Source organism: Mchenga conophoros, linkage group LG3 (genome assembly GCF_057382185.1).
Source record: "Mchenga conophoros isolate Kocher_MC1m ecotype Shallow Benthic linkage group LG3, M_conophoros_male_GT1.1, whole genome shotgun sequence".
NCBI classification, from domain to species: Eukaryota; Metazoa; Chordata; class Actinopteri; order Cichliformes; family Cichlidae; genus Mchenga; species Mchenga conophoros.
In genome coordinates, this window is record NC_140528.1 from 35,319,604 (window position 1) to 35,331,976 (window position 12,373).

At 40.3% G+C, this 12,373-nt stretch overlaps 1 protein-coding gene across 1 annotated transcript; it reads right to left on the reverse strand.

Moving 5' to 3' along the window:
• Positions 1–711: 711 nt before the first annotated feature.
• On the reverse strand, positions 712–11,935 carry LOC146578366 (protein NLRC3-like). Its single transcript, XM_085258942.1, has 6 exons — positions 11,847–11,935; positions 5,273–5,404; positions 5,108–5,188; positions 3,042–3,120; positions 2,669–2,879; positions 712–2,512 (listed from the first exon to the last, which is right to left on the reverse strand). Exons 2-6 carry the CDS (start codon positions 5,359–5,361, stop codon positions 723–725), a joined length of 2,250 nt encoding a protein of 749 aa, XP_085115068.1. The 5' UTR covers positions 5,362–5,404; positions 11,847–11,935; the 3' UTR covers positions 712–722.
• Between the last annotated feature and the right edge of the window lie 438 nt (positions 11,936–12,373).

Genomic DNA, 12,373 nt, shown 5'->3' on the forward strand with positions numbered 1-12,373 from the left:
CTTTGCAGTTATTTATTTGTAAAAAATGTTTGGAATCATGTATGATTTCCGTTCCACTTCTCACGTGTGCACCACTTTGTGTTGGTCTTTCACGTGGAATTCCAATAAAATTGATTCATGTTTGTGGCTGTAATGTGACAAAATGTGGAAAAGTTCAAGGGGGCCCAATACAATTGCAAGCCACTGTAACTAACTGATTTAGGGAAAGCTGAACAAAGAGTGACTTTTTTTTCGAACTTGCAAAGGGAACCCACTGACAACATTAAGAAAATTATTCTGTTCACCACAAACTGCAGAAATTGAGTGATCATACAAGTAACGCCAATTACAGCACATAAGAATTAAAATGTCTTTTAACTTAGCATTGTCACAAAACATTTGGAAAATGCGGGACAACTGAATATAGACAGTGCAGTAACAGAACAATGGTTTGTTCCATGTATTGCATTTTGAAGAGTTGTTTTCACTACAGGCTGGATCTGGGTGTCTCTTTAATAATAATTACACCAAGGAATATTTTAGAAATTCTGAAAATTTATCCTGCTACATGAACATTCACTACTGAAATGAGTATTGACGAACACTTAAAATTGGATCCATTTTCCAGACACTAGCACCCATGACAGTTTTTTTTTTTTTTTTTTTTTTTTTTAATTGTACACACCAGCTTTTTGCTTATTAGAATAAATATTAACAAAATAAAAGGATGAGAGCATCTTTACTTACAAAGAGTTATTAGAGGCACTAATCACTGGCGGCAGCCTCAGAGGAGTCTCCTCTGCAGAGAATTTCTTCTGGTCAAAAAAATGTAGGTCTTTTCTTGATGACATTAAGATGAACAGCAGAGCTGACCACTGAGCAGGAGAAAGAAGTGAGAGACTTCCTGAACTCAAGTACCGCTGAATCTCCTCCACTAAAGAACAATCATTTAGTTCATTCAGAGAGTGGAACAGATTGATGGTTTTCTCTGCAGACAGATTCTCACTGAGCTTCTTCTTGATATACTGGACTGTTTCCTGATTGGTCTGTGAGCTACTTCCTGTCTGTGTCAGCAGACCTTGTAGGAGAGTCTGATTGGTCTGCAGTGAAAGACCCAGGAGGAAGCGGAGGAATAAGTCCAGGTGTCCATTTGGACTCTGTAAGGCCTTGTCCACAGCACTCTGGTAGAAGTGAGACGCTGAAGATTCTCCTGTTTCAGACTTCTGGGAGGTTATTTGGTCTTCCAGCAGATTGAGTCCAGAGTTGATGAAGGTCAGATGGGCATGAAGAGCAGCCAGAAACTCCTGAACACTCAGATGAATGAAGCAGAACACCTTGTCCTGGTACAGTCCTCTCTCCTCTTTAAAGATCTGTGTGAACACTCCTGAGTACACTGAGGCTGCTCTGATATCGATGCCACACTCTGTCAGGTCTGATTCATAGAAGATCAGGTTTCCTTTCTGCAGCTGATCAAAAGCCAGTTTTCCCAGAGACTCAATCATCTTCCTGCTCTCTGGACTCCAGTGTGGATCTGTCTCAGCTCCTCCATCATACTTGACCTTCTTCACTTTGGCCTGAACCACCAGGAAGTGGATGTACATCTCAGTCAGGGTCTTGGGCAGCTGTCCTCCCTCTCTGGTTTCCAGCACATCCTCCAGAACTGTAGCAGTGATCCAGCAGAAGACTGGGATGTGACACATGATGTGGAGGCTTCGTGATGTCTTGATGTGGGAGATGATCCTGCTGGCCTGCTCCTCATCTTTGAATCTCTTCCTGAAGTACTCGTCCTTCTGTGGGTCAGTAAACCCTCTGACCTCTGTCACCCTGTGAACACAGTCAGGAGGGATCTGATTGGCTGCTGCAGGTCGTGTGGTTATCCAGAGGCGAGCAGAGGGAAGCAGTTTCCCCCTGATGAGATTTATCAGCAGCACATCCACTGAGGTGGACGTTCTAGGGTCAGTTAGGATTGTAGTTTTGTGGAAGTCCAGAGGAAGTCGACACTCATCCAGACCATCAAAGATGAACACAACCTGGAAGTCTTCAAAGCTGCAGATTCCTGCTTCTTTGGTTTCAGTAAAGAAGTGATGAACAAGTTCCACCAAGCTAAACGTTTCCTCTTTCAGCAGATTCAGCTCTCTGAAAGTGAATGGAAATATGAACTGGATGTCCTGGTTGGCTTTGTCTTCAGCCCAGTCCAGGGTGTATTTCTGTGTTAAGACTGTTTTCCCAATGCCAGCCACTCCCTTTGTCAGCACTGTTCTGATTGGTTCATCTCTTCCAGGTGAGGCTTTAAAGATGTCTTCTTGTCTGATTGTTGTTTCTGGTCTGTCTCGTTTCCTGGATGCTGCTTCAATCTGTCTGACCTCATGTTCATCATTGACCTCTGCAGTCCCTCCCTCTGTGATGTAGAGCTCTGTGTAGATCTGATTCAGAAGGGTTGGGTTTCCTGCTTTAGCGATCCCCTCAAACACACACTGGAACTTATTCTTCAGGCTAGATTTAAGGTTACGATGACAAGCGGCAGCTTGAAGTTCTAAATTAGAAGAAATATGTAGACTATCACGTGAAAGTGGAAACAAAGACTTAATTCCAAAATGAATGAATCTTTAAAACCTGTTGGTCCGTCTCTTAAGACATTAGAAAACTTTCATTCATCCAAATGTTTAAATCTTTATAGAAATCCTCTTACTGCTCTGCAGACGGTCAGCCAGCTCCCCCTGCTTCATTCTCCTTAGGAAGTCCATTGTGATCTTCACAAATGCCTCTCTGCTGCTCCTCCTCTGCTCCTCCTCCTCCTCCTCCCCCTGACTCTCTAAGCATTCTGGGTAATCTGGACTCAGAACCTTCTGGATCTTCTTCAGCTCGTTCTTCACAAAAGTGATGATGTTGTCCTCTAGCAGCTGGAACAGAATACTTTATGAATGATCCAATCAGAGTGAAATCATGGAGCGAAACATCAGATCCATGTTGGACACAATGACATTCCAATGGTCTACAAAGAGCAGCATGGAGATGACTGTGAACAGAATAGATGTAACAGTAGTTGTTGTACATGTACAGACCATAAATATGGAGTCCAGCTGTGTTTGATGCTGCTTGGCAGACTGACCACTGGGAACCTCTGAGCTCTGCTGGTCCACTCTGTGGAGGAACCATGGACACACACACACACACACACACACACACACACACACACACACACACACACTTTAATTATTGAAATTTGAATTTAGCCTCTAAAAGCTGTGTTCAGTCACTTTTGCTGCTTCCCTTGTTGCATCTGTATTTGTAGTTTTGCTGTCAGAGATCAAAATGATCAATAATACAAATTACACTCCAGAGTCCTTCCACTGTTATCCTGACCACTGACACTTCTTTGTTGGGTTTTTCACTCTACAATCATTTTTGTTTTTTTTCCAAACTTAATAAAAAGGTAAAATATATCAGGAGGTCAACAACAGTTTGTTAAACTCACAGCTGAACTCTGAACATCACACTGCTGGAATCAAAAAACTACTTCCTGTTCAGCTGCTGCTTGCTGTATTTCATTAATAATTAATGAATTGATTGAAGGAATTTTTCTGCAGTCACAGAAATTTTCATTAAACACTTCAGTTCATGAAAATGGCAGCACTGCTAAGGAGCAGGAAGTGGGCATCAGACTGAGTGAAGAGTTTTAGGACAGAGAGTTTGAGAACATCTCCCCTTCCTAAAAATAATCTGAGTTACTGCTGTGTTTGTGGAAACACTCCAACACACACCACTGCACATATGAACATTAGTGATGGGATTTCCGGCTCTCTTTAGAGATCCGGCTCTTTCGGCTCGGCTCACTAAAAAGAGCCGGCTCTTTCGGCTCCGAACCGGCTCTTCAGGTTGTTTTGTTGCTTTAATTAATTTATTATTCACAATAATATAAAATTATGCACAAAAGGAATTACTAACGTAAAAACAAGTGGTTTTATTTATATATGTTTATATATAAATATATGCGGTGGCCACGTACAACACGTACAAACTCCAAAACACATTTCTAGCATGAACTGAACTTCCAAAGCAGAGCTACTAGATCACTTAAATTACACAATTGAAAGCATGTGTGTATTGTTTGTGTATTTATACACAGGCACTCCAATATATTCAAATAATTTAAAAAAAAGTTCATCTACCTGTTACTATCACACACCAAATCCGGTCGTTGGTACTTGCTGGATTGTGTAGCCACAAGATAACAAAAGCTCAACACTGCGCCCAGCATCCTGGAGCACTTCTGTTGTCTTTTGTAAGTGTTTTGAGTTTTTATGTGCTTCTGAGTTTTTACGTGCTTCGGAGTTTGTACGTGTTTTTACGTGTTTTGGAGTTTGTACGTGTTTTTACGTGTTTTGGAGTTTGTACATGCTTCAGAGTTCGTACGTGATTTGAAGTTTGTATGTGCTTTGTCTCTAGGGACCACTGTAAATATATTTTTATTTATTCACGCCACATAAAATGTAATAAATAAATCATATAATACAAAAATCAACTATTCACATTTCAACTTTTAACTATTTAAATTTTCAGCTGTTTCCTTTTACAAATTTAAAGTGAAAACAACACAAAACACTGCAAAACACAACACAATTAAATATAAATTATAATATGAAAACAAAAAGAACATGCACATTCTCTGTCATATGGACCTGCATGAATCCGCACTTTCTGAATCCTTTATCATCTGCAACCGAAAATAGTTGTGGATGATTACTATACCGTTTCTAATGTGAAGTTGTTGTCCCTGGCTCTCTTTCTCTCTCTCTCCCTCTGGCTCTGTTCCTGTGCTACTGAGTGTAACTACCGCCCCTCCCCCCTCTGCCCAGCGTAAAGCACAAGGCTCGAGTGCAGAGTGAAGCGGAAAAAAAGTGCGAGAGAGAGAGAGAGGGTGAGAGAAAGAAAACAAAAACAAAAACCCACGAGCCGTCACGGCTCGCGATAAGGAGCCGGCTCTCGTCGTTCACGTCAAAGAGCCGGCTCTAAGAGCCATTTCGTTCGCGAACGACCCATCACTAATGAACATGTGTGTGAAACAGAGCTGACATTAAACATGGAGGATTTATTCACAAACACACAACCACATTTACACACACATTACCTCTCTTTAAAGTCAATACCATAACCTTTAGACTGGTCACTCTGTAAGGACGCAGAGCTGGGTGGAGGTCCAGGCTGGTCCCTGTGAATAATGATGGAGCAGTGATGTGAGTGCTGAGCTGTGACATGGAGAAGAGTCATGGACAGTTAGAGATGGTCATCTCACCTCTGAGCTTTGGTCTGGCTCTCATGTTCCCCACACAGAGTGGTTTTAGAGGGAGGGGCTCCCTCCTCTCTTTCCTCACACTGATCCATGCTGCTGAATTCACATCAGCTCACACACAATTTCTGCCTTCACCTGCAGAGGAAACACAAATCATTCATGTGCACATTAACTGAAATCCTCCTTTCCATCATGTGTGCTGTCCAAATATCAGCTGCTTCTTTCCTGCTTCATCTCAGTGTCAGCTGAATGCAGTCAGACAGCAGTGTGAGGCAGAGGAAGCTGCCATCAGCTTCTCTACTTCTACTATCAGTCCACTTGGCTCGAGCCACGAACCACACATGATGCATTCAGGGCACAACCAGGCTCTACCATCAGCCAGCAGGCCACAGCCCAGCTGCAGCATCAGCCACCAGGCCACAGCCAGCCTCCACCATCAGCTAGCAGGTCCAGCCAGCAGGCCACAGCCATGCTCTACCATCAACCACCAGGCCACAGCCAGCCTCCACCATCAGCTAGCACAGACCTTCCCAAAGTGTGGGGCCCGCCCCTAGGGGGGGCACAGAGCCATTGTAGGGGGTCGCGGCATGAAAAAAAAAAAAGAACAACAACGTTTGGACACTGCTAGCATGGGGCGCCTACACAAACGCAAAGCAGGAGATGAAGCATGGCTGAATATGTTTCCAAACCAACTTCATTCTAAGCCAAAGACTAGAAAATATGGTGAAGCAAATCTTCCCTTTGGTTTCACCTGCACAAGTGCCGAGGTAGGTCTCCCTGCAGGATTGGTTTTCCCTTTGTCGCGAGCGTGGGCTTGGCTCTTCAAATCATGGACAAACCATATTCCACATTCTTGATTTTTAGTTCACTAACACTTGTTGTAATGACTAACTACTCCTGATATTTTGGAGATGTTAGCTCTTTATACAGTAAAGTTACAGCAGGATATCTCTAAGGCTAGGCGCTATATCCCGCATAAAGATCTCGAAAAGCTCATCCACGCCTTTGTAACGTCGAGGCTAGACTATTGTAATTCACTTTATTGTGGTCTCCACTCTTCCCTTTTACAGAGATTACAGACAGTTCAGAATGCTGCAGCTCGCATTCTAACCAAAACCAGCAAGTTTGCCCACATTACTCCTGTCCTTGCCGATCTGCACTGGTTGCCTGTCAAATATCGTATTCAATTTAAAATTTTGTTGTTTACTTTTAAAATTACTAACAACACTGCACCCAGCTACCTTAAGGACCTTTTAAACCCTTATGCTCCTGCCAGGGCTTTAATGTCATCGTCACAGTTACTGCTGGCTGAGCCCAGATCTCGACTTAAGACTAGAGGTGATCGATCGTTTGCTCTTGTTGCACCTGTGCTGTGGAACAATCTCCCGATTGGCATCTGGGCATCTGATTCTATTCATTCTTTTAAATCACAGCTTAAAACATATCTTTTTAAACTTGCCTTCTCCACCTTTTAATTGCTGGTTTGTTTGTTTGTTTGGTTGCTGTGACCTATTGACCTCTTGTATTAATTCCCTCCTATCTTTCTATTGGTGTCTTTTATTATGGTGGTACAGCTTTTATCTTGCTATTACCCATGTGCTGTAGTCATTCTTATTGGTAGCTTTTATCTATGAACATAACTCGTTATTTTTTATTTATCCTTTATCAATGTTTGAACCTTTTATTGTTTTATGTAAAGCACTTTGGTATGCCCAAGGCTTTTAAATGTGCTCTATAAATAAAGATTGTTGTTGTTGTTACAAATAATATCAGGCTGATCCTTTCTTTTTTTTTTTTTTTTTAAATAACATTTTAATATCTAATACATGTAATTAACTCACTTGCAAAATAGTGGATTTCCTTTTTTTTTTTTTTTTTTTTGCCTGTCCCGTTTGGCTCTTTTGCCATCAGAATTGTTGTCTAAAGGCGAAGAAAGATGCCCAACGGATTTACTTTACCAAATTGACCATCCCAGCCTTGCCGTAATGGTCCATTTGATTCACCTTTTATTGTTTATTTTATTTTCACTTACTGAATACGGGACAGACTTGACTGGGGGAAAGAAGGGGAGAAAGAAAGAGGGAAAGAGAAACAGCTGAGAAGAGGGACGGGGGAGAAGGGCAAAAGACAAAAACCAACAGAACGGGCAGAGAAAAAAATGCATATATCAATCACCTGGATCACCTGCTGAGAAAGAAAAAAGAAAACAAGCAGAAGAGAACTAGAGTAATAGAATAAACAACATCACAATGATATATGGGAATATGACAGTAAATACTAAATGTTAAACATTATTGTGCAGCACATAAGATCAACAGAACACAGTGTGCTTTGAGGTAGGAGCCAAAAAGGGTGTAGTTTGTGGGTGTGATCACCCGTGTGTACACCTGTGAGCATGGACGCGCTTGTTTTTTGTTTTTTTAAAAGGTTCCTTCATGTAATAATCTGCTAGAGGGTGTGGGGGGGCTGATCCTGCCACGATTTGTTCCCTCGGTTCAAATCACGGACAAACAGGATCCCACAGCTGTTTATGTTTTTAAACCCATTTTGCACAGAGAGGCATTTTTTTGAAAAATGTATTGATAGCAATGTTGAATATTATTACACAGGAAAAAAACAACTACATGTAAAATAATTACACCGTGACGCCTTTGTAAATGGAGGGACAGTAACTGCATGTGTATGTAAGCGTGTAAAACCTGCAGATAGTCAGATTAACAGTATTTTGTCTCTATCTGCCATTCTGCAATTCATCTCATGTAAACAATAACATGGCACACAGTGTGATGTGAAAAAAAGGCACATACCTTTGACGTTGTGTGACGAACTCTGTATTCCTCGTCCACACGTAAACGCAAAAAAAAGGAGTTTTAAAAAATCTCAGTTTTCGGTGATTCGAAACGCCGTTTACGTGTGGACGAAACAGCTGCGTTTTCAAAATCACCCGTGTAGGTGCGGACGTAGCGTAAAAGATTTAGTAGTTTATTTTCTTACTACCTGCAGATTACTTGTATTTGCTTAATTGTTTACTAAATGTTTGAGGTGTGAAATAAACCGCAATGGAGCAAAATATCGGCGTGTGTGGTTGGAGGATGTGTTAGTGCGTACGTGTGTGCGTGCGCGCGCGGGGTGTGTGTGTGTGGGCTTGGGGGACAACATTTTTCTTTTAAAACAAAGGGGGGCCCAGCAAAAAAAGTTTGAGAACCACTGAGCTAGCAGGTCCAGCCAGGCTCCACCATCAGCTAGCTGGTCCAACCAGCAGGCCACAACCAGGCTCTACCACAGGTCTACCTGGTCTACCTTTTTTTTTTTTCCTCTTTCAGTCAGCATGTTGTACTCAGTAGCCTTTTTTTCCTTTATTGCTTTTATTGAAAGCTTTTTGTCTACATGAGGTGCAGGAACAGTCTGCAGAGCAAGAGAAACCATACTTCTTACTCCTCTCAAAGGGAACAAGGTGGGATCTTACATCTTTTAGAAGCTTCTCAAATGTGATCATCAGCAGAGATCTCGATCCAACTGATTTAACTGATTTATTTATTCCATATCACTGGTTTATTTCCCAATTCTCTTACCCCCCAAAGAGATCGGGCACTAAGAGAAATCAGTCTGTAATCCTACGAAAAAAATCTGTGAAAAGAAAATGTTTCATTGTTCTTCTGCTTCTTTTATCTGGAAATGTGCAACCTAATCCTGGTCCAGACTGCAAATGCTTAAGTACTCCTTGTGATTTTAAAGCTCGAACAGGTCTTGGTATCACTCATTTAAATGTCAGAAGTCTTCTTCCCAAACTTGATTTTGTGAAAATTTGGATGAAAGAGTTAGATACTGATATTCTTATATTATCAGAAACCTGGCTTACAAAATCAATTACTGACAAAGACATTGCAATAACAGGCTATAATCTTTTCCGTTGCGACCGCCCCAGAAAGGGTGGCGGTGTTGCAATTTAGGTAAAATGCAAATTCCATGTTACTGTCGATTCATCTGTATCTGTTTGTAAACAGTTTGAACTTCTTGCCCTCAAGCTCCAACTTTTCAAGGGCTATTTTATTACCATTTTGGGCTGTTATAGACCCACCTCGGCTAGTAGTGAGGCTTTAGTTTCACTTAGTGAAAAACTATCTACCTTAGATTTTAATGAAATTGTTCTGGCCGGAAATTTCAACTGGGACTGGTTGTCCTCTGCCTCAGACAGTTTTAAATCCATGTGTGATTCATATAATCTCACACAACTAATTTACAGCACAACTCGTCCAAATCTTAACTGTCCAGAAAAGTCATCACTTATTGATTTATTTTTAACTAACATGCCGTATAAATATTCTCACACTGGGGTTTTCACAAATGATATCAGTGACCTCTGTGTGGTAGCTGTAGTCAGACAATTAAAGCTCCCAAAATCAAGGCCACAAATAACTTTTAAACATGATTTTAAACATTTCTGTGAGCAAGCTTTCTTTCATGATTTATGGCACTATAACTGGAGTAGAATCTACCTGATAACTGATCTTGAGCTGGCATGGAATTATTTTTATGACACTTTTATCAAAATTATAAATAAACATGCCCCCATGCGCAAATAGAGTAAAATGCAGAAACAACCCTTGGTTTTCTCCTCAGCTCTCCAGTTTACTCAAAAAAGGGATGCTGCCTGGGCTAAGGCCAGAAAAACTAAATCTGAAGCGGATTGGCTGATTTTTAGACAGCTCAGAAACCGTGTCTGTAAGGTCAGGATTAATGTTAACAGCAAACAAAATGAAGGCAGATTTTCACAATAAGAAGAGTTTGAATTTTCACTTAAGTCTGCATTTTTTCTGTATGTGTAGCTCTAATTTAAACTAGGGGAAAATAGTACTGAAAAGCAAGCTGTAACTCCTAAAAGTTTGAGGTGTAAGATTATCATTGGAAGAGACCAATAGGGACACAATTAGAAATGAGTATATCAGATGGACAGCTAACTGCAAACACTTTGGAGAGAGAGCGAGAGAAAGACTGGCATCTGCACTTTGACTTAAATCATGTCTTTGTACAAAATGAAATCAATAACTGTCATTTGATATTATCATATAGAATTACACCATTTTATAGTACAAGCAACTGTATTTTTATATCGTCCATCTCATCAATATGATCTTATTAAAACATATTTTGAAAAAAAAAATGTTTTCAAAATCTGACACATGATGTGTCAAGGTTGGCATAGTTTTTTGACATACCAATTTGAACTCATATGTTAATTTTCTGAGTAGTTAACAGTAATTAAACGACACATGCAAATGTAATATAATATTTTTGGTTGTTCTAATGAAGTCAGTTTGAATAAATAAACGCATAAACCTTTTTGTTATTATTATATAAAGAATGGTGGTCATAATTACCTCTTATTGAAGCAGATCCAACAGTTTGTGACGCAGTATTTTTATTCACACAGAAGCCAATTCAGCTAATTCAGTTCTTTACCACATCTATGCATCCACCTACACTGTAATTATAAAGACCCCCAACCTCCAACAGCTGTTGACACAATAACTGGTAATGGTCAGACAGCGGCTCCTCTACACCTCCTCCACAGACTGAGGGAGGCAGGAAAATCATTCTGGATTCAACTGATGAACACATCAGACCTGAGTTTACAGTCATGCAGCCCACATTTACTGAATCCTGAGATCACACAAATTAAGAATTCCACTAAGAAGTTTTCCTTTATCTAAATGCAGCTTTTTACTGTCTGTGTGCAAACTGATCTTTGTGCCTCACTTCAAACTGGATTTAACTGTGTGTGTGTTGGTGCCACAACTCATGTGTTCACTCCAAAAATATGTCGTCTGACTAGTCAGACTGAGCCAGAGTAAAGTTTCCTTGCTGACGTGCACTGTTGAGGTTATTACTGGAGAAAAGTAATTATTACTGTATTACACATTGCTCATTACTTTCTTAAAATAATGCAGTACATTATTTATCACAGGAGTAAGTATTATTGTTGTTGTTATCATTATTATTATATTAGTATTATTGCACTACCTGTCATATTACATTCATAGACATCAGAGTCCTGGGGGGTCCATGAACCAACTGTTTATACACATTTAGAGGTGATAAAGTCTTTTTTGTGATGGATCCTAATCTTTAAACTACACTTTCATATAAGAGCTGCCCAAACTGTCAATAATTTAATAACACTTTAAAACCAGTTCATTTTTACTGGTATTTAGCTATGTGATTAAAAGTTAAAAAATAATCCTTTATTCTCTTTATTTTAACTGTGTTCATACTCTGTCTGAAAGCCTTTTGGTGTTTTCATCCAAGGAAACATTCTTCATGGAAGTTTAAACTAGAAAAACTAGTAACTGCATGCAGCATAGTTTCAGTTTACAGCACACCTGATCTTTGTGAAGCATTAACAGTAACAGTATGTTATTTAACAGAGCTGTAAAAACACTAACACACGTCAGGAGTTTGTTTGATTATACATTATATGATTTATTTTATGTTACGTAAATAAAAATGTCTCAGTTTCTGTTTTGCTCCCAAAGTTCATAAAGACAAACTGTTAAAGGAGGAAACAAAGAAAACTTACAGTTTCTTCACACACACCAACAACAAGGTCCACTCCACACCTGGACAGCTGCTTCCTGGAGGGAGGCAGGACTCCACCTGAAGCTCAGCACAGGTGGGAGGAGGGAGGGGTCAGAGTTTCTGGCTGTTTAACTTTGTCTCATGAGATTTAAAGAGGAATTAAACTTCTCACCACAGTTTAAGTCCACATTGACAAGACTGTCTACTACTAGGGATGGGTACCGATATCCGGTGCCATTATTGCACCAGTTCTGATATAAACTCGTTTCTTGTTTGGCTCTTAGCGAAGGCGGTCTGGTTTGGTATAACCCTACTTGTGAAGTGAAATTTCCCAGCCTGTCAGTCTTAACATGACCCCAAGATCTATGCACCAAGTGGTTTAAGATATTTTTGAAATCTGGACTCAAACCCGAGGTGAGTCTTTAAGTTAGTGGCTTATATGATTTAGACCCGCCCTTTCACATAAGTACTGCCTAATCTGTCAGTAATTGAAAACTACTTATTCTCACTGGCTCTCAGCTTTAGTTG

Coding starts and splice junctions, on each gene's coding strand:
- LOC146578366 (XM_085258942.1), bottom strand. CDS start 5,361: ATGGATCAGTGTGAGGAAAGAGAGGAGGGAGCCCCTCCCTCTAAAACC. Junction 5,189..5,272: donor AGCCAGACCAAAGCTCAGAG/GTGAGATGACCA, acceptor CATTATTCACAG/GGACCAGCCTGGACCTCCAC. Junction 2,880..3,041: donor AGCTGGACTCCATATTTATG/GTCTGTACATGT, acceptor ATTCTGTTCCAG/CTGCTAGAGGACAACATCAT.